Below are 23,946 nucleotides of genomic sequence, written 5' to 3'. Positions count from 1 at the left end.
GCCCCTATAGTCTTGACTTAGCTGTGTAATCCTTCCATGGAGGAGCTCTGGACATGCCGGGGGACCTACGCGGTCAGACCGAAACCATATCGGTGGGCTAATAGCTCCAAAACATCCGGCACTCACATGAAACTCCAACAGCGCTTCTGGCTTGCCATGCGTGCATTCAGCGTCGATCGTGACGTCACAGAATTCTCCGGTCGGGGGGCGGTGCTCTCTTTCTTCACCCGGGTTTACAACAAGATACAGGTGAACAGGGGCTAAAGCGGATCCAAAGCTGGTGTGAATACAAACAGTCACAAAGAAGGCAGGATCCAGCTTATGTGTAGAATAAAATCCAATTTTATTAGGCTTAGTTAAAACGCCAAACAGGCTGTACAAACAGCATGAACAGGAAAGGTGTGTGAGCGTGACACCAGGGCTTACATGTTTCGGCCAGCAGCCGTAATCATAGCCATAGGTGTCATGCAGGTGAGTACATACTTAAAAAGGTAGTGGTAAAATGTGATTGGACAAAAATACAAATTAAAAGTACGCCCACACTCCACAGGTAGAAAAGGAGTTAACCCTTACCTCCCTGGAACTGAACAACACATGTGTATACGTTTGCAAATAAATACGTGTACAAAGTAGTATAATATGAGAAACAACGTTAGTTGATATGCATCAAAACACTGGCTATATAAACCACACAGGATACATAGAAAGTGTATAGAATACTACAAAGTACGCCATAAGAGTTGGATAGGGATCAACTTTTGGAAGACAAACCCAAACAAATACACAGCGATTTCCAAGGTGTACACTTTGTGACAACATACAGTACACAATATTCACAGATCTGTAATATAGTCAGGAAACATTTCCCTCTACTGGCAGCTGATGATAAGCTGGTTGACACCGTAAAACAAGGGGTCAGGTGTTCATATAGAAAAAGCCCCACATTAGAATCTATTTTGTCCCCTACAGAACTTAAACAGACACTACAACCTACAAGCTCATGGCTACAACATTTAGGTATGTTCAAATGTGGCCATAGAAAGTGTAAACCCTGTGATTTTGTTTGGGTTACTAAAGAATTTACTTCTACAACAACTGGTCAGACATACCCTATCAAAACCTGTCTCAATTGCCAAAGTACGGATGTCATATACATTATTATGTGCACCCTATGCAATATTCAGTATGTAGGGTTAACCTCAAGAGATATAAATTCCTGCATTAGGGAACACTTCTCCACCATAACAAAAGGCACGTCTAGTACACCTCTGGTCCAACACTTCGCTACTAAACACAGATGTAGCTTAAATTCTTTTAAATGGGTGGCAATAGAACAAGCCAAGGTGCCTAAGAGAGGTGGCAATCTAGAGAATATACTTGCCAAAAGGGAAGTATATTGGATTTACACTTTGAAAACAAGATTACCGCTAGGATTAAACTCTAGATATGATTTAATCAACTTCTGGGAATAGCCTTATTAGCTACCCCTTTTGTAACTTTTACCATATCTTACATTACACATTTTTTGCACAATTTGCCTACAGTTTGTGCCATTACTGCAAATACATTTTTACTAGTATCCTCATTTCACTACTGTCATATATATGGAGCAATACGTACACTCATAAGTACTGCTGCTCATTATTATGCCATTATTATGCCATATTTTTGACATTTACAAATATTTTTTCAATAGTCCTCCAGTATCAGTCATACTAGGATCATATAAATTAGGGTACCTAACATACAAGGTTCTATACATTTCACCTTAGTGCTTTTTGAATTTGAATTTTTGCCTTCCCCTCACCCTCCTATTCTGTCCTCTAATACACAGTATACAGGGTTTATATAGTACCATAATCTTGCCAAAAGCACAAATATATCAATTAAACGTGCATAGGTACCAGAGTATATATTTTATAATTATTTATCTGGTAGGCAGGGGTTTAAACTATACCCACATTGTGTATTTGGTTTATTAACTATTATGTGGTAAATCATACTATACTCTTATGGCGTACTTTGTAGTATTCTATACACTTTCTATGTATCCTGTGTGGTTTATATAGCCAGTGTTTTGATGCATATCAACTAACGTTGTTTCTGATATTATACTACTTTGTACACGTATTTATTTGCAAATGTATACACATGTGTTGTTCAGTTCCAGGGAGGTAAGGGTTAACTCCTTTTCTACCTGTGGAATGTGGGCATACTTTTAATTTGTATTTTTGTCCAATCACATTTTACCACTACCTTTTTATGTACTCACCTGCATGACACCTATGGCTATGATTACGGCTGCTGGCCGAAACATGTAAGCCCTGGTGTCACGCTCACACACCTTTCCTGTTCATGCTGTTTGTACAGCCTGTTTGGCGTTTTAACTAAGCCTAATAAAATTGGATTTTATTCTACACATAAGCTGGATCCTGCCTTCTTTGTGACTGTTTATATATATGTGTATACATGTGCACACATACATGAATATATACACATATAAACACACACACACATATATATATATATATATATATATATATACACACATACATACACACACTTTTGAGCCAATTTCCAGTAAAATAAATTGATATATGCAATATAATTTGTAATTAATTTTAATGTATTTTCAATAGAAATGCTTGAAATTCCTATGTTCTTCACTTAAAGTTACAGTACAGTCATAATTAGACATTCATGACAGAGCAAATAATTTTAAACAACTTTCCATTTTACTTCTATTATTTAATTTGTTTCCTTCTCTTGTTATTTTTAATGAAAGGTTTATCTTGGAAAGCTCAGGAGCAGCAAAGAACCTAGGTTCTAGCTGCTGATTGGTGGCTGCATATATATACCGATTGTCATTGGCTCGCCCATGTGTTCAGTTAGAAACCAGTAGTGCATTGCTGCTCCTTCAACAAATGATACCAAGAGAATGAAGGAAATTTGAAAATAGAAGTAAACTTGAAAGTTGTTAAAAATTGTATGTTCTACAATTACATGAAAGAAAAATGTTAGGTATCATGTCCCTTTAAGAAATGTTCTTTTTATTTATATAGTTCAATATACACACACACACACACACACACACATATATATATATACATAAATTGAAGTATTCTTAACGCACCTTCGGCTTTAGCTCAGTTGATCTTGTGCACCTTCGGGTTAGTGCGTCCGCTAACTTTTTACTTTCAACTTGTAATACCAGCCCTAACCCTACAGAGCTAATTTTTACCTTGAGCACAGTTAGCGCTCATGAACAATACAAAATTAGCGTGTAATCTGGCCCATAAAGTTTACAACAAAAAACTGTTTTTTCTACTTTCTCTCCAGCCACAGGTGAGGAAATCAGACAACATACACAGCCTTATGAAACTATCACTGTATAATGAAAGGAACAGACAAACAGGGAACCAGTAAAGGAACAGATTGTTTGTTAAAAGAACTATGAAAGTGAAGTATGAAGCAAACCAGTAGAATGGAAGATGTCTATAAGGAGATGGTAGGTGATGTCAATGGAGTGGATAAAGAGGATGAATAATGGGAACCTACCTTAACGCTTGTATTCAATATATTATTTAAACACATTTAATTTGTGTACATTGTAAAAAAAAAAAAAAATCACTGTCCCTTTTAAACATGTTGGATTATTGTGTAATTTCCTTAACATAGACAGTATATCATGAATTAAATTACTTGAATATTATTAGCATCATTGCTGCATTACCGGGAATATGGAGTCCTTCCAGAACCCTTTAACTGTAGCTCCCATCGTTCTCCAAACCTAGGAAATAAACAAATGCATACCCGTGTGACAAACATATTAACAGTAATATGTAGCATGTTAGGTGCTGGCATATAATATTTTAATTTACTTTTTAGTATTTAAACAGCTCACACCTCAAAGTGACTTTACTTAACTTCAAAGCCTAGTTGATTGCATCTCAAATTATCATTGGGTGCTATCTATATACAGATCACAATCATATCACTGTTCCAAAACAAATTGTGACAGTAGGAAGATAAAGGGCACAAGAAACGACTAAATTGACTTAATCGGTCATTCATATTCATGTTTCCATATATAGATGATGAAATAGTTTAGCATCTGCTTTGCCCATTTTGAATCTCTGCAAAATGGTGAAAAATGCTGCCTAATTCACATTAATTTAAAAATAGAGCACATAATACTGAGGGATTATCCTTTTCTTCCAATCATAGGTAAAATGATCAAAAAACAGTTTATTAGAATCATTATTTATTGGTTACATGGAAATAAGGTAGCACAATAATTTGTATAATGTATTTAAAACTATAGAAATAGGAACATTTGCATAGAGTGATTTGCAGATGTGTACTGTTTTGAACCGACAGTCCACAGCCTCATCTTCGTTTTCAGAAACTGTTAGAATTGTGTCCAACCAGTCATGATCTGTACAGATATATTTCATGCATTGAAGTAATGGTATTGCTAAACTAAGGCTTGTTTGTGACAATAATACTTCAAATACTGCAAGCACTCAACGTATTACAGAAAGAATGAATGGTTTTTATGTTTGTTAATCTACAAGTCTTCAAAATAAATTATATGCAATTGCCACTGAGTCTGGATAGATGCTGCTGTGACCTACATCATTTCTGCTGTGTTTTATAGTATTTTCCAGGCTTGTCATCACTGCAAGTATCTATTACTTTATGCTACCTGTGTGGTAACCACTGCTGTCTGCTGCTGTGCAGTACTGGCATATACCCGTCATTGTTCCTACTGGCCATGACCTGCTGCTGCCTGCTGCTGTGCCGTACTGGCATATACCTGTCATTGTTCCTACTGGCCATGACCTGCTGCTGCCTGCTGTTCTGTACCTGTCAATGTATCTAATTTGCCATTACTTGCATGTGCCATAGAACTAACTGGTTATTTAAAGCTGACATGTCCTGCTGGTCTATACCTCTAATTGCTCCAATTGACCATTACTAATTACTATATTCTTTTGATCTACACCTGTCATCATATCTACTGAGTATTACCCACCGCAATACATAATAAAATGTGCAAAGTGAATTGAACCAAAAAGTGTCAGATTCACATAAACTGATACTTTATAATAGACTTCTATGGGGACACACTGAAAAATTCATGTCAGCTATAGCTCAAGGGGTAAGCAAAAGGTACACTATATTGATCGAAACAATGATTTTATATCGCAATATAAGTTTAAAATACTGCACGCATACACACATACACTTACATACATATTTATACACAAACATACATAATATATATATATATACACATTAGATATGTGCATTCATATAGTTACAAATGCACACTGTAAACATGGATATTTGTTTTGTTTTCACAAAATGAATATTTGAAAGAATGCAACAATAAATTTAAAGAAAACAAACAAATACTGATGAAATTCACAAGTATTCATTTGTCTCCTTTAAATTATCTTAGGGGATAAACATACGTACCTCTAGTGAGCTGGAGAGCCGCACTAATCCTGATCCTTCTTTACAGTGCTTCTGGCACACTAAAAGGAGGCTTAGTGCAGCAGATTCCAGGGCTTGAGCGAAACGATTTTTGCGTTGGGCTTACGCATTTCGGACATATCCGTAGTTAAAGACTATGACTATGGATACGTCCGAAATGTATAAGACATTTGTTTGACTGCATGAACTTTTAAGGAATAGGTTTTATCCTCCATGGATTTGAATAAAAACATAAAGTCCGAAGATGGCTGCATTCCTCTGAAGCTTCGAGATAGCTCGAGAAAGAAAACCCTTAAGAAGCCTGAACCTAGTGCCATCTGCATATCTCTTGACAGCTACGTGTCCGAGAACCAAGGCGGATAGAGAATCCATCATCTTCTCTCCCACGGAAGTCATATTAAAAGTAAAAAGCCGTTTGGCATAGTGGCGTATCCTTAGGCGCCATACTGTATATAGTAATTCTCACAGAATCATATTTGCTGGCCCCCTTCCTGATGGAGGTAGAAAACTATATTGCTGCACAGATACTTGAGGCTTTCCTGCCTATATTTGATCGCTTACTCTTCAGCTTTAAAACCTTACATGAAGCAGTTCAATCAATCGAAGGAACCTGCCCTAAGAACTGTGACTCTGTGAATGAGCGATTTTGCCCCCCAGCGCGAGATCTGCAACATTTACCTGCCACAAATTTACAAGGGTCCGCTGCAGCTGATGACCCAACAATCCTTACCCCGGACTTGCCCGAGGGATCACTGTCTTGCTACATGGAACAGGCGCTGCACTCATTGTATTTACCGGCTCCAACTCTGGACACTGAGAGGCAGGGCACGGAGTCACTGCCTGAGTCGTGGCAGGACCTATCCATTGTAAAGGTTATGAACCCAGCCCCTGAAATGGATGGCGGCTATTTGGATGCACGGCTGCCCGCAAGTCTTGGTACACTATTTGGAACCCTTGCATTTACAAGAGGCGCGGCAATGTTTCCCCCCCAGCGCTGGCGGATGTTGGGTGGACTATCTCTCCCGGTCTGTTTCACACATCGAGCAAACTGGCCGCCTGTTTGTTGTCCCTTTGATTCACCATGGGATACTACTGCCATGCAAAACCCGGATTTGATCTTGAGACGGGGCAATTATCCACTAGGTGTGCTAATGTCCGTTACTCTCACTGTGAAGCAGCCCCCCTTCCCTCTGCAGAAAAGCTATCATCTGAGACAGAAACCTCGGGTCGCATCCCGGGCTGGAATCGGGTAGTCGTTCCTTGCCTATGTCCCAGCTGACTTTGTATCAAGACACCCTTAAGAGCTGACTCCCATGCTATACCAATGTAATATAATAAGCATTTCAGACAATCAGTATATGCGTGAACTCCATCAACTATGTTAACTTGCTGGCTAGCAGCTTCTAACACTTGGTTCTGTTCTCCTTTTCTTAAGCCTGGCTAAGCTTTGTGTGTGCTAAAGTTTTACTCAGTTTTAACTGCATTACTATTGTTATTATTTCCTTATTGTTTAGTTTTATCTTCACCCCCTAGGGGAGGCTGTGGGTTAAGTAGCGAGAAATGTATAACCGGGCATGCTAGATTTTGCAACCATCTGGGTGGTTAAAGCACGTCGCATAAGCAGCTCTTTATTTATGTAAGCACACTGTTCACCCTGTCAGTACTTCTTAGAGAACACTGCAAATATCAGTACCTTCAAATATAAGCAGCCTCTCACCAATGTGTAGCTATACAACAGGTAGTTGTTATGTTCCCACACTCAGGATATCGCAAATTCTTATGTACATGTGTTGATTCGCAAAAATCCTTGCTCTTGAATATTGAAAACTGAATATTAATCTGAGCCTCAATGTACCTTTCATGATGACTAGGAAAGCTATTAATTTTAAATATGTCTGTCATTATGGCTAATAATATAGCTCTCGTTATTGTTCCTTTTTTTTTTTTTTTTTTTTAATACAACCCAGGTATATATGTAGCACCTCAATATGCTATCCCACACTGTTTGAAACCTTACTACTAACATATTAAGGTGGGACAATGTACATCATGCTAGGGTCCTCAGCATCCCTGTAGAGGGGACTACCTATTTGTGATTTGACTGTTTGGACTTGTTCGCTTGTGTGGTTTGTGTGTATGTATTTTAGGTTAGGTTAGGGATTGTTTGTATTTTAGGGTAGATTAGGGTTAGGTTGGTTGTGTTAGTGTACATAAAAATAAAACCCCAACATTGTGGTATAAGCGAATACATATACTAGAATATTCTTAACTCGTATAAATCTTTTCCAGACTTCAATGCAAATATGAACACGTTATGCTACTATATCTGATAAAATTGCGTTGTTGTACGTTGTTATATCATAGTGCCTTATCAATCATATATTATAGTACCACGCCCTGAGTGGTGTGTCATTGTTTTGTATATTACTACTGTACCATTTGTTGGTTATAAATAAAAACTTTAAAAAAAAACATAAAGTCCACAGTTTCATTCATTACTTGTGGGAATTAAGAACCTGGCCACCAGGAGGAGCCAAATACACCCCTGCCAAAGGCTTAAATACCTCCCCCACTTCCCTCATCCCCCAGTCATTCTGCCAAGGGAACAAGGAACAGTAGGAGAAATATCAAGGTATAAATGGTGCCAGAAAAACAAAGATAAATTTAGGTCCGCCCACCAGAGAAACGGGTGGGAGCCATGGACTCTCCTCCCACAGATGGAAATTAAATTATCAGGTAAGCATAATTTATGTTTCTTCATTCATTACTTGTGGGAAACAAATACCCAAGCTCTAGAGGACACTAAATGAAAAAAATGGGAGGGCAAAAGGAGGCGGACCCTAAACTGAGGGTGCCACAGCCTGTAAAACTTTTCTCCCAAAAGCTGCTTCCGCCAAAGCAAAGACATCAAATTTGTAAAATTTAGCAAAAGTTTGTAAGAAGGACCAAGTAGCCGCCTTACAAATCTTCACCATAGAGGCCTCATTCTTAAAGGCCCATGAAGAAGCCACAGCCCTAGTTGAGTGAGCCGTAATCCTCTGAGGAGGCTTATGTCCCACTATCTCATAGGTCAAGCAAATAATGCTCCTCTACTAAAAATATAGGGACGTGGAAGAGACCATGAAAAGGTTTGAATAATACCCCAGACCTATTTCTGCCAGAGGTACTGGTATGATTACCCCGAGAGAGGAGAGATCCCTTACGCACTCCAGAAAGGCGTCTCTCTTCTCTGGTCTTGATGATAGGTTTGACCGGAGGAATCTGCCCCTGGGTGGATGAGTCTTGAACCCTATCCTGTAACCCTGGGTGAGACCTCCAGAACCCAAGGGTCCTGAACGTCTCTCATCCAGGCCTCCGCATCAGAGACATCCAACGGAGTAGATGACCCCTGGGTGGGATAGCTATGTTTGTGGATGGCACAGTTGTACTAAATATCTTATTCTTTTTAGATATAGCAATATTATCAAAGCATGTGGAACATAGTTGAGCAGGCGGATCCACCGGAACCTCCTCACAGTAAACACCAATTAGATTTGGTTAAAGAGGGAGTACCCTTTAACATATCAGAGTCCTCCATAGCTTGCGCTTTTTTTTACGGACTATATAGCAATTAAATGGCACCTTTATACCCCAATGGCCGGGGCACTCACCACCTCCTATGATCCGGACCACAGAGAAAACACTTTGTCTCATGCAACCGCCGGTAAAGAAAGAGGAAGATAAAGAAGCCTCACCCGGTCACATGGAGTGCCATGCAGGACTGCCCCTGCACTAAAGAGAAAACGCACCAAAAACGGCTGCATTGTATCTCTCTAAGGAAACCTGACTGTTTGCACATTGACAGAGCCTCATTGAACACATGTTGCAGCATAAAACACAATAAAGAATATTATGCATAAATTCCCCCCTGTTCAAAATTCCCCCTTCCGAGGATATTAACCCTTGATTCTATACAGATAAAAGGAGACACACTGTGACCCTGTCTTCTTGCGTTATCAAATGTGTAAAAATGAAACCATCTTACCAGAATCTATGCCATGGAACAGGAACACAGCCTTTCAAGTGTGACAGGGTAGTAGCATTGCTCCTGACATGGACTTGAGTGCAGAAAGCAGGCAGCAAAACTCGTCAACACTAATTGCTTATGGAGCTGTTAATCTGAGTCGGGATGGTTTCGCAGAAAGACTCTCCCTGCATCTCCGGACTCTAACTTTCATCCAAGCTCTCAGTGAGAGGCTGACAGGACTACTTAAAACTCCAGTCCCGGGGGGACTTCCGGGCAGCGGCCATGATCGGTTGCATAACTGCATGTCGCTTCAGCTTTCCTCTTTTAACTACAGGAATTCATCTTCTAGCAAATTGATCTGTATAATATTTTACTAGAGCTGACTTACACTTTGGACGCTGCATCTATTTTCCCTAGATTTGTAAGAATTGCTGTTGGCATCGGTGCCTGGAACCGTTTCAAGACCTCGGCCTACATTATACCCCCTCGGCAGGGCGCCTTTGGCCCTGTCGTTACGCGGCACTTATTGTGCTACTACTTACAGCATGTGGCACTTAGGTGCCTTTATTACTCAAAAGCAAAGATTCCCCGCTAGGCATAGGAGGAACAGCTTGTAACCATACCCGAGATTATACACTTCTGCTGGCGCATCATCTCCTGTGTGAGCTTGCTTTGGAGATTGCTAAGGCTATAATTGAAGATATACACTGCCTACTGGAAAGCTATCTAATTGCAAATGAAGCAACACTTTGTAAAGAACTCAAGCATGGTGGACCAGCCAAATTCAATAGCTGCAACCTCACACCATGAGGTGGGTGGTGGTGCCTTGGGGCCCCGGTGCCGGCCACTCACTGATACTGGACTCTCAGTAGACCCTAAAGATGGCTCGAAAGAGTCGGAGGTGCAATGCAGAGAAGAGGCGGCTAAGATTGCTGTGAATGTTACAGGACATCGTATATGCCTAATAGAGGATTGGACACTCTGTTCTAATGGCAGCACCGCAGGAGCTCCTATTAAAAATTCTGGTAGCGTACCGCTTCAGCCACTACTCCCCCCGGGACTTAAACTTGCACAGCTTGATGACTTTTTTCTTATATCTCCTGTCACTGCCCAGCTACAGGCGGACAAGGTGTCATCGGAATGGCACCTAAATGGAACACTTTATCCAATGGCACCTAAATCGGAATGGCACCTAAATGTTTCCTTTATCCCTGCTGAATATCACAAGCAAACAGTGAGATCCGGAATTGGATGATCTGCACTTTATCGCCTAACTGATGTCAGATTCGCTGTATGCTGATGTCAAGTTGCACACTCATTTATTATGGCCTCACCACAAATTTTACATTCCAGCATAATTTTAAGGTTAGCCTCTGTCAGCAGCTAAGGTTGGGAGAGGGGCTGCTGGTCTGGATGTGGGAGAAGCTCAGAGACATTTTTGACTTAGTTCCCGTACTGTTGTCCTGACTGTCTCTGATCCCTATTATTTATATGCTGAGCCTTTGCATTGGGACTTATAGTTGTGCACATCATGGAGTTATAAGGGCTGACATTTTTCTCTCTATGAACATACATTTATTAACATGTTAATAAGCATTACCTAGTGTATAGAAACATTTTGTCTAGGTCATGGTACTGCAATTTTCACTCAAGTTGAGTCAATCAATACTGCTGATTGTTTACTTATTTTTGCATCAGAACAAAGCATGTGATAATGTCCCATGAGGATTACTACCATTTTTCTGTCTGTGGCTAGGGCAGAAATTTTGGTTCACATTGCAATAGACAGTGTTGCATTGCTAGGTTCCCTCATTGCTTAAGTATACTCCATTAATTCTAATAAGTTCATTTAACTTTGTAATAGACAGCCCTACATTATCATGATCTTCCATTATACTATATTTACATACCTATGTTTGTAGATTCTCACCAGTCATTACACGTTACGGTCTATAACCCAAGGTGTAAAGTTTGGTTAAGCATAATCTATGTATTCTAATGTTGGGAATACTGTTTGTTTGTAATATTGATGTTGACTATCTTATGTCCCATTCTTAGGCTATAAATCTATTTACTAGTTGTTTTATAGTTTGCAACCTAACTAGTAAGTGAGGAATCTTATACTATAACCTGGCTTCTAACTCATACAGGTCTCCAGCTCTTATTCAGGAGTCTGTATTTAATCATAATTGACTACAAAAATTAGTTTCCACCCTTTACAGGACGAACATGGTTGGCCTTATTATTAGCATCATTAAACTCTACACTACACACTCCCGCATATAATTCCCCATACCATGCTCTGAGACAAAATTGACATCAAGGGAGATACATATAATTATTTCTATTAGATAGCATTTGAGAGCTTAGTCAAGTGCTTCAGCGGTCTGAATATATGAAGCCTAGGTCTCTATTGGTAAACTCAAACTATTGTTGTATAATCTTCCAATATGCACTTTTACAGATCCTTCTTCTCTTACGGTGTATAATAGCAACATTATCTTACCCTACTTGTTCCAGTATTCTAACATAAATTTATTATTTAAGCATGTTTTATAGTTCTTAATATAATTATAAAAAGAGGTTTGTCATTAAGATCCAAAAGTGATCTTTTTAGATGGTAATACCTTCTAACTTTTGAACTTTCATAGACGAGGTCCAAAAGTGGCCTCTTGTATAATTTTTAAGGTATATTGAACATTAGGCATCTAATTTATGTATGTTTTTTTTTTAATATAGATCTTTATTTCAAGACTGTATAATGTTCACATAACATTTTGTTTCACAACTGTCTTTCAATGTTAGTATGTTGTTACCTTAAGATCTATGTATGTATGCCTTGCCACAAACCTTGACTAAAAATAAGAAACTCCAGTCCCATTCCAAAGAGTACTACCCTCCATAAGAGACTAACTCTGAATCTTCTGACACTCTCTGCCAACCTCCTGTGATGAAAGGCAAAGAATGACTGGGGGATGAGGGAATTGGGGGAGGTATTTAAGACTTTGGCTGGGGTGTCTTTGCCTCCTCCTGGTGGCCAGGTTCTTAATTCCCACAAGTAATGAATGAAGCCGTGGACTCTCCTCCCAGTCCAGCACCTGATCTTTTTCCATATCACTTTAAATCACTGTTAAAACATTTATTTCAATAATAAACCTTAATTTTAAATTATATATATATATATACACACTTTATTTTGTATATATAATACATGTGATTTATTAAGCATATATTAAAGCATCAACATTTTACTTTAGGTCTCTAAAAGTTCTAAATTTTCCAGTGCTATTTTGCATTGTGTTCGAGTGACTTAAGTCGTATGAGCAATAATATCACACCATGCGCAATCCATTTAAAGTATATGAGCACTAAAAATATGATGCGTTAAGGTCTGGTAAACCTTTTTTACCTTTAGTTGCACTAAAGATAACACACTGTGCGCTATTTGTTGCACTTCACTTGTAATCTAGCCCTTAAAGTGAATGTCACCGTTCATGATAACTTGTCCGTTTTTTTAAAATACTATTAAAAACAGGGGCATTTTCATTCATGAAAGTTTACATTGCAGCGGATTTTACAAATACTTACCGTCTTCTTCTGAAACACCGGACCGCCGATCCCACGCCTGCAGCTCCTCTGTACTTCGTCAGCAATGACGGAACCGACTCTCTCCAATCACTGCTTCCCCACCAGGAGCATTCATCTGGTGAGGCTACACCGTAAATGGAGGAAGCCGGTTTCGTCATTGCTGTTTTAGTAGAGCAGGAAGAAGCAGGCGGGGCGATCGGCGATCCAGTGTTTCAGGAGAAGAAGGTAAGTATTTGTAAAATCCGGTGCAATGTAAACTTTCATGAATGAAAGTGCCCCTGTTTTTAATAGTTTTAAAAACCGGGTACTTTATCATGAAAGTTGACAATCACTTTAATGTACTATCAAAGTATATTTATTGCCCAAATATGTGACTTCAAGATGAATTACCTGTTGGTATAAATACCAATTAAGTGTGCTCTGCCATCTCCCAGCTGACCAGCCCAGAAACCAAACTAGTTAAAATAAGAAAAAAAAAATTAGATTCCAATTTAACAGTAACATTGCATGTTAATGTATTAAGAATGTTAACAAATATAATTTTATACTATGCAGGTATAACATTTACTGTTTACTCAACAATCCTCAATTTACTTATATTGGTAAGAGATTGATTCACAACTTAAACAGTAAACTTCAAGTGGAGTGCTATTTAGTGCTTTTGCTCGCACACAAACACTGCCATATATATGTATATGCGTATATATGTATGTATATACATATATAAATACATAAATATTGTACACATGTAGACATATATAAACACATACATACCTACCTACCTACACATATACACATAATACCCCTTTCCACTTAAACACCTTGTCATAAACTATATACCTTTTAACCCTTGAAAAAAAAAAATAATTATATGAATAATTGTTTAAATAGTATATATATGAATGTATTTATGTTGTATTATGTCATAATATACCTTTTAACCTTTGTAAAAAAAAAATAATTATATGAATAATTTTTATTAAATAGTATATATATGAATGTATTTATGTTGTATTTAGTGCACATTTATTTTTAGCCCTAACCCTTTACGCAAGGTCTTCAGTCACACTGACCAGACAAGCGCAAATTTAGATTGTGCTCGGCAGTACGCATTTCCTTTTACTTGTAATATGCATGCAAGTTAGAACAGTCGCGATATTGCAATATTGTGCTCATGCTAATGTTAGTGTGCCACTTGTAATCTAGGCCATAATGATTGATTTAAAGCAAAAATTAACCTTTGAATAATATGTAGCTGTATTTTTACAATTGTATTAGTTGTATAAATGTTGAAAATTATAAGCGTAAAGGTTTAGATTCTATAAAGTACTTTAGTTTCTTTAAGTAATGGGCGCCGCCATGTTTGAACCAGTTTTCTATTTATCTTTTATTTATGCAAACAAGTCTTGATTGGACAGTCTCTTGTATTGCCTGTTTTATATATGTCCCTAATTGGTGCAATCAGCAAGCGCTACTCAGGTGCTGAACCAAAAATGGGCTGGCTCCTAAGCTTACATTCCTACTTTTTAAATAAAGATACCAAGAGAATGAAGAAAAATTGATAACAGAAGTAAAATAGAAATGTGCTTAAAATTGCATGCTCTATCTGAATCATGAAAGAAAAAAATCATATCCAAACATGGCAGCACCCAGAAAAAGGGGACAAAATAAATAATTAATGTATATTGCAAAGTTTTTTGACAACACAAAATTAAACATTTTATATTCTCACACTACTGTTTAATATCCCTTTAAAGCTTTTGATTACCTGAGAAAAAGGTCATCCCTTTGGAAAATAAGGCATGTTATGAAGAACAGAAATTATAATTCATTTGCGTATTGTTTGTAAATCTCTGAAAACCTGTGGGATTGGGACAATAGGAGAGCTTTGCCTCTCATGAACTTTTCTAAAGAAGACAATTTTTGAAGCAAATATAGCCCTTTTTTAGAAAAATACCAGAATATCAAAAAAATCAACCATATGAAATGCAAAAATATAGATTTTTTTGGCAGTCATTTCAATAGCATACATTTAAATTATTTCCTAAAATTTCAAAAAACCCTCTAATTGAATTGTTTATAATTAGTTAAAGAGAATGTCAATTTTGATGCTAAAGTGCACTTTAATTCATCAAAATTTACATTTCACTCCTGTTGAGAAAAAAAACTTACCTTTTAATCTTCACAGCAGCTCCAGCTTCCTCCGGTTGTTGCAAGCCATTTCTGGGGGAATCAGTGTCTGATTCAACGCCGTGATTGGAGGAAGCCGGATTCCTCATTTTAGACCCAGGAAGAGGCTCTGCGACGGGTGGAGGAAGCTGGAGCTGCTGTGAAGATTAAATGGTAAAAAAAATTTCTCAACAGGAGTGAAATACATTTTGATGAATTAAAGTGCCTCTGTTTTTTATCAAATTTTTGAACACCGAGCACTTTAGCATCAAAATTGACATTGACTTTCACTTTAACCTTGTAAAAACACTCAAATGTAGGTATACAATATACTAGTTTTAAAATTAGAAAATAAAATAAGGAAGAAGATGAAATAAAATATATTACCATAAAATATTAACTAATTTTTAATTTTTCAAGGGACATTAAAAAAGAAATACATTTCATGCACTTACCTCTAATTAAGGGTCTCAATTTTGGAACCTATGTTTTTACTGCAGATATCTGAAGGGGAGCAAACATATCAACACTGAATTGCAGTAAACACTAGATTTCAACATGGTGGAACCCATTTCTAGAGGGAGGCGGAAAATAACCTCAGTACTATGCTTATTAATGTATTTAGTGTTTAATGTCCCTTTAAAGCTACAAAAAACTCTCACTTTGATATTGTATACTTCCCTACTCCTAACAAAACTCAGAAAGCAAAGTAAAATAAAAGATACAAATAGAAAGTATGTTTACCAGACACTCATCCTATACAGATTTCTTTGTATGCAATTATTTGTATACACATCCTCCACAGGCAGGGCTAGCTCTGGGACCCACATAGCACTTAATAGGGGCAGCACATGGGGAGAGTATAATTTTGTCAAATAATGTAAAAGTACCCAAGTCACTTGTATTTATATCTATGTATCTTTTTTGTCTTTATTTAGTGTAATGCTAAGGCTAGGTTTAGATTATAGTAGAAAGAGAGTTGGGGGGTCATTTTATTCTCAGACCCATGTAGCAGTGCAATTCATTAAAGGGACACTGTACCCACATTTTTTCTTTCATAATTCAGATTGAGCATGACATTTTAAGCAACTTTCTAATTTACTCCTTTTATCAAATTTTCTTGATTCTCTTGGTATCTTTATTTGAAATGCAAAAATGTAAGTTTAGATGCCGGCCCATTAAACAAGCTTAGATGCCTTCTTTTTCAAATAAAGATAGCAAGAAAAATTGATAATAGGAGTAAATTAGAAAGTTGCATGTTCTTTCTGAATTACAAAAGAAAAATTTTGGGTACAGTGTCCCTTTAAGCCAGCCCTGCCCACAAGACCAATCATTTGAAAAAGAAGAATTATTTATTTAAGATACTCTTGCAAATAAGGGATCTAATGTCTGTTTCTGTACTTTAGTGCAATCACATATCTCGTCAGCAGCGTCTTCTACACCAGGAGGTGAACCTAAGAAGAACCATATGGTGTCTCCTGCACAAAGAGTTTTATGTAAATTATATGTTTACCATTTATTTGTAAAACACCAAAATGTTCTGCAGAGCTCTGCAGATCCCAGGGTACAAATTACATAAACAATTAAAGGGACATGAAACCCAAAAAAATGTATTTTGTTATTCAGATATAGAATACAATTTTAAACAACTTTCAAATTTACTTCTATTATCTAAATTGTTTCATTCTCTTGGTATGTTTTGTTGAAGGAGCAGCAATGCACTACTGGTTTCTAACTGAACACATGGGTGAGCCAATCACAATCAATATATATATATGCAGCCACCAATCAGCAGCTAGAAGCTAGGTTCTCTGCTGCTCCCGAACTTGCCTAGATAAACCTTTCAGCAAGGATAACAAGAGAAGGAAGCAAATTAAATAATATAAGTAAATTGGAAAGTTGTTTAAAATTGTATTCTCTATCTGAATCATGAAATACATTTTTTGGGTTTCATGTCTCTAAGTATTGTAGGCAACGTTCCCTGTAGCATGCGCGGAAGCGCGGGCGCGCACTGTTCTGCATAGGCCTGCACACTGATAAAGACTTGCCGCGCATGACCGGACAGTGAGGGAGTTGGAGCTCATAGCACTGAATACCACGCAGTGCAGGAAGTTTTTGCGGCGGACGCTGCTACTAAGATGATGATAACAGTGCTGGCTGACAGGACGTGAGCACAGGCGGCGGAGTAGAGATGGCTTCTGTGTAAGCTGCCTTGGATCTTCAGTCATGGCCACAACAAGTACCCTGGAGGGTTGCACGTAGTGCTGGTGAATGAGATATGGTGCTGGAGGTGTGTGTCTTAGTTTTCAAACATATATTTTACTATCTTAAACTGCTACTCATATTATTGTGCAGCATTGCTGCCCCAAAGTTTAAATCATACACAGGGTTCGGTTAATTAATCATAAACCATTATAACTTCATACAGTTCAAATTCATGATGTTTAGCACGAATATAACAAGATACAACATACCAGTAGTGAGTGTGCAATTGTGTTAGTAAGTGTAGTCATATCCCTTCCGTTATAACGCTGATTTTGTCACTTTATAACACGCAAACGTTACGCAGCTCAGTCCTGAATATGATACATTTAATCCTGTGACAGTCTAGAGTCAAACCTTTATAGCTCTGCCTGAGAACTCAATATAAGTAGCTATTACAGAGACACTACAGCAGCAGTGAAATGCACTAAACAGCTTGCATTTACTCCTTTACAGGTGAGTTTGTAGTTCATGGCAGCAAATAGCACCACTTTGCTGGCAAAATAGGCAGGATAAAAACAATTTTATATCTAGTGTTTTGAATTAGTTTGTGTGTGGGGGGGGGGGTCAAATTCAAAGCCATTTCAAGGGACAGAATAGTCCAAAATTTGGACTATTAAATTTATGTCCCTTTAAAAGGCTTTGAATTTGAAAGCAAACCAAAACGCCTAGGGACACACATCTATAATGCTTTTTTTTATTTTTTATATGCTTTTATAAGTTTATCTCCTTACAGGTGTTCCATCCTTGTTTCCTGCTTTATTTCCTGGTGGGGGTTTCTTTTCTCCCACGGGTGCTTTGATATATATATATATATATATATATATATATATATATATATATATATATACTGCCCACTCACCAGGTAGTGTAAAAAATTCTGCTTAGAGCAGGAGCACCTCCGCGCAGCTGTAAAATTTTTAGAGGGAACATTGATTGTAGGGCTTGATATAAGTTGCGGTCTGATGTAGATGCTAAAAGGACTTCAGGGAAAAAAGATGACATTTTTTTTTTAATAAAATCTAAGAAAATATGAAATAAATGAATGTGCAGCGAGCCTTGTCAAGAAAGGCAGAAAATTCCAGGTGCAGTTCTAGAAAAGTCCTTTACACTTGAATAAGATGAGGTAACAAAATAGAAGAAATAGATCTTAGATAGAGCGAAGATGGCAGGTTGGAGAATACTTACAAAAGGCAGAAATAGAAAATAATTGTTATCGTCCTTTTAACCATTTTGCAGCAGCTGATATTAAAAATAAAATTAAAAAATAAAACAGGAAAACTATTTTATTTTCCTTTCAAGATTAAGATAGAGCATTCCATTTTAAACAACTTTTCAACTTACTTTTAGTATCAAATAATTTTCATTCTCTTGTTATGCTTTGTTGAAAAGCAGGAAGTTAAGTTTTGGATTGTGCACGTATAGGCAGCACTATATGTCAGCAGCTTTGAAAAGAATGTTATACATTTGTAAGAGCACTTTTCCTGCCATGTAATTCTCCAAACATGAGTAAGCTACTTCTCTAGGTATCTCTTCAACAAAGAATACCATGAGAACTAAGCAAATCTAGTAACAGAAATAAATTGAAAACATTTTTTAAATGAAATGCTATGTCTGAATCACGAAAGAAAAATGCTGAGTTTAATGTCCCTTTAACTGTTCTTCTTTTATCAACCATGGAAGAATACTGGTCTTGTACTATAGATGCTCCTATAAGTGTTTAGATATTACATGTAGAAAAAATATTGCATATTAGGCCAATTTAGGACACTATAGGATCTCCTATTGACAGCTACAAACGTACAACAAAACAATGTTGCAGAGCTATCACAAGCTGTAGAAGGTGTCAACCCATCATACTCAATAAAGTAGAAATGATCACCTAGTACGGTAATACCGATCCTCCCACTGCAAATAGCCTGTGATGACTTTTCTAGGAAGCATTTTTGCAGAACCAATCACACTACAGAAATAAATTTGAAATATAATGTGAGTTTTTTTAATGCAATAGAAATGAGACTGTTATCATAACCGATTGTTTTATACATATTATTTAAACATCAGAAACGTTCATAAGTACCTGATGACCCCCATATCTGTGTGCTAGAGGAACAAATCCAGGTATAGTTTTCATACCGCTTACAAATTGAAGGAAAATGTTTGATTTTGTAACAGAGATGTCAAGGTCGAGCAGATTTTCCAACACATCCTGTGGGGAAAAAAAATCAATCAGTTCAATTAGGTACCGTAATTCCTAATAAAGTATCCTCTATACATTTTAAGGTTTCACATTACAGGAAGCAACAACCACAAAAAGATAATTTAATTGGTTTAGATAAATAGATTTACTTAAAGGGACACTGAACCCAAATTCTTTCTTTTGTGACTTAGATAGAGCATGACATTTTAAGCAACTTTCTAATTTACTCCTATTATCAAATTTTCTTCATTCTTTTGGTATCTTTATTTGAAATGAAAGAATGTAAGTTTAGATGCCGGCCCATTATTGGTGAACAACCTGGGTTGTTCTTGCTGATTGGTGGATACATTCATCCACCAATAAAAAAAGTGCTGTCCAGAGTTCTGAACCCCCAAAAAAAAGCTTAGATGCCTTCTTTTTCAAATAACGATAGCAAGAGAACAAAGAAAAATTGATAATAGGAGTAAATTAGAAAGTTGCTTAAATTTGCATGCTTTATCTGAATCACGAAAGAAAAAAATTGGGTTCAGTATCCCTTTAATATTTTTTTATTTAGTAATCTATTATTGGATTTTAAAATAACATAACAGAATTTCTAGTACAATGACAAATAATAACCAGTACACTCAAAGAAAAACAATGCCCATTAATGTGGGAAACAACCACTTCAATCTTTGCAATCTATGCTCATCAATACAAATGTCCAAAATGGCATATAGTGACATATATATTTGCCACAGGAGGAGTCAAGGAACTGTATACATCTCTGGGTATATCAAGATGTATTAAACAGCATAAAGAAAATTTGTCAACAAAACAGCCATTAAACAACAGGATTGAAAAAATACAACCCGAAAAGTGCAAAATGAAAACATACAAACAAATACAAATTGCATGCAAATAAGCCTTACTTGGTCATCTATACTTTTTTTGTATATATACTGTACTAATGTAAAGCTATTATCAGTAAAATAATTAGTGTGAGCATTGAAGTGATATTACAAGTACAGATAAATCCACCTGTTATAACTTTCTACTTTTTTTTTACTTTTTTTTTTTTTTTTAAACATCAACACCAGGACCTAAATTATACTCTCAGTTTAAAACCTATTTAGAATCATATATTACATTATATATATATATATATATATATATATATATATATATATATATATATTTAACCCCTTAACGACCGAGGACGTGCAGGGTCCGTCCTCAAAAAAAAGGCAGTTAACGCCTGAGGACGTACCCTGCCCGTCCTCGGTGTGGAAAGCAGCTGGAAGCGATCCTGCTCGCTTCCAGCTGCTTTCCGGTTATTGCAGTGATGCCTCGATATCGAGGCATCCTGCAATAACCATTTTTAGCCATCCGGTGCAGAGAGAGCCACTCTGTGGCCCTCTCTGCACCGGACATTAACGGCTACGTTCGTTGGTGGGTGGGAGCCGGTGTGGAAGGCGGGTGGCGGCCATCGATGGCCTTTGTGATGCGGAGGGGGGCGGGATCGGGGGCGGGGATGACCGGGGGGGGGCGTGCACGGACGCGCGCGCGTGCACGGGGAGGCCGGGCGGGCGCATGCACGGGGAGGGAGCGGGTGGGAACCACTACGCTACAGAAAATTTTTAGTTAGAAGTGGGGATCAAAGGGTTAGTTATATTTATTTAGTGATCAGTTTGGCTGGTGGGATATTGGACTGTGGGGGGGGAAGCTACACTACAGAAACAAATAACAAATAATAAAAAAAAACATTTTTATTTGCAAACTGGGTACTGGCAGACAGCTGCCAGTACCCAAGATGGCCCCAATAAGGCAGAGGGGGAGGGTTAGGGAGCTATTTTGGGGGGATCAGGGAGGTTGGGGGCTAAGGGGGGACCCTACATAGCAGCATATGTAAATATGCTTAAAAAAATGTATTTTTTTTTTAATACCTTTTATTTTAGTACTGGCAGACTTTCTGCCAGTACTTAAGATGGCGGGGACAATTGTGGGGTCGGGGAGGGAAGAGAGCTGTTTGGGAGGGATCAGGGGGTGGCATGTGTCAGGTGGGAATCTGATCTCTACACTAAAGCTAAAATTAACCCTGCAAGCTACCTACAAACTACCTAATTAACCCCTTCACTGCTGGCCATAATGCACATGTGATGCGCAGCAGCATTTAGCAGCCTTCTAATTACCAAAAAGCAACGCCAAAGCCATATATATGTCTGCTATTTCTGAACAAAGGGGATCTCAGAGAAGCATTTACAACCATTTGTGCCATAATTGCACAAGCTGTTTGTAAATAATTTTAGTGAGAAACCTAAAGTTTAAAAAAGTGAACAATTTTTTTTTTTATTTGATTGCTTTTGGCGGTGAAATGGTGGCATGAAATATACCAAAATGGGCCTAGATCAATACTTGGGGTTGTCTACTACACTACACTAGAGCTAAAATTAACCCTAGAAGCTCCCTACATTCTCCCTAATTAACCCATTCACTGCTGGGCATAATACACGTGTGGTGCGCAGTGGCATTTAGCAGCCTTCTAATTACCAAAACGCAAAGCCAAAGCCATATATGTCTGCTATTTATGAACAAAGGGGATCCCAGAGAAGCATTTACAAACATTTATGCCATAATTTCATGAGTTGTTTGTAAATAATTTCAGTGAAAAAACTAAAGTTTGTGAAAAAAATTGTGAAAAAGTGAAAAAAAATTTTTATTTGATCGCATTCGGCGGTGAAATGGTGGCATGAAATATACCAAAATGGGCCTAGATCAATACTTTGGGATGTCTTCTAAAAAAAAATATATACATGTCAATGGATATTTAGAGATTCCTGAAAGATATTAGTGTTCTAATGTAACTAGCGCTAATTTTGAAAAAAAGTGGTTTGGAAATGGCAAAGTGCTACTTGTATTTATTGCCCTATAACTTGCAAAAAAAGCAAAGAACATGTAAACATTGGGTATTTCTAAACTCAGGACAAAATTTAGAAACTATTTAGCATGGGTGTTTTTTGGTGGTTGTAGATGTGTAACAGATTTTGGGGGTCAAAGTTAGAAAAAGTGTGTTTTTTTCCATTTTTTCCTCATATTTTATAATTTTTTTATAGTAAATTATAAGATATGATGAAAATAATGGTATATTTTGAAAGTTAATTTAATGGCGAGAAAAACAGTATATAATATGTGTGGGTACAGTAAATGAGTAAGAGGAAAATTTCAGCTAAACACAAACACTGCAGAAATGTAAAAATAGCCTTGGTCCCAAATGGACAGAAAATGGAAAAGTGCTGTGGTCATTAAAGGGTTAATATATGATTTTTTAAAATAAATTTTAATATTTTATAATGCGTTTTACAATGTATTTTACATTCCAATGTAATGTTGAGGACCGCAGCTGAGGATCCACGTATCGGGGAAGCCAGCTCCGCACCACCACTCTGCGCCCGCTTCGCTCCAGATGAAGATAGAAGAGGATGGAGCCGCCTGGAAGAAGACCTTCTCCGCCAGACTTCAGGAACGGTGAGTACCTATTTGGGGCATGTTATGATTTTTTTTATTTTTTAGGGATTTAATGGGCTGTAAAAGAGCTGAATGCCCTTTTAAGGGCAGTGCCCATACAAATGCCCCTTTAGGGGCAATGGGTAGTTTAGGTTTTTTCAGTGTTAGTTCTTTTTATTTTAGGGGGGTTTGATGGGTGGGGGTTTTTACTGTTAGGGGGGATTTACTAATTTTTTAATGTAAAAGATCTGTTTAACTTAGGGCAATGCCCTACAAAATGCCCTTTTAAGGGCTATTGGTAGTTTAGTTTAGGGGTTGTTTTTATTTTGGGGGGGGCTTTTTTATTTTCATAGGGATTAGGTTTATTTTTTCACTTTTGATAATTTGTTTATTTGTTTCTGTAATTTTAGAGTTTTTTATTTTTTGGATTAGGAAGGAGATTGCGGCCGGTGGAGCAGGAACGTCCCCCTTCGAGGGAGGGGGGCCAGCAGCAGGGCCCAGGGCAAGGGAACAGCCAGTGATCAAATCCAGGCCGCCGGAGCAGCCCGGAGGTGAACGCCGCTAGGTTCAGGAGATCGGTGGGCAGACCTAGCGGCCGTGGAGGATGCGAGTTGAGTGGCGGGGGACCAGGACCCGAGAGAGGCGTGCGGCCTACTCATCGGGTGGCGTCATCAGAAGTGGCCGGGTGCATCAGAATGTATATCAGAATGTTACCTGTACTACTAGAGAGAATAAA

At 37.7% G+C, this 23,946-nt stretch overlaps 1 protein-coding gene across 2 annotated transcripts in view; it reads right to left on the bottom strand.

The window, feature by feature from the left end:
• The window catches only part of LOC128660205 (protein adenylyltransferase SelO), a 170,363-nt gene that overhangs the window by 120,858 nt on the left and 25,559 nt on the right, over positions 1 to 23,946 (bottom strand). For both annotated transcript variants that reach the window (XM_053713909.1, XM_053713910.1), the window contains exons 4-6: positions 19,608 to 19,736; positions 13,487 to 13,551; positions 3,734 to 3,790 (exon numbers count right to left, since the gene is read on the bottom strand). In XM_053713909.1, the coding sequence (XP_053569884.1) occupies positions 3,734 to 3,790; positions 13,487 to 13,551; positions 19,608 to 19,736 (251 nt within the window). The remainder of the gene's footprint in view (positions 1 to 3,733; positions 3,791 to 13,486; positions 13,552 to 19,607; positions 19,737 to 23,946) is intronic.

This window comes from Bombina bombina, chromosome 5, assembly GCF_027579735.1.
Source record: "Bombina bombina isolate aBomBom1 chromosome 5, aBomBom1.pri, whole genome shotgun sequence".
NCBI lineage: Eukaryota > Metazoa > Chordata > Amphibia > Anura > Bombinatoridae > Bombina > Bombina bombina.
The sequence above is the reverse complement of the archived record's forward strand: the minus strand, read 5'-3'. Positions and strand labels throughout refer to the sequence as shown.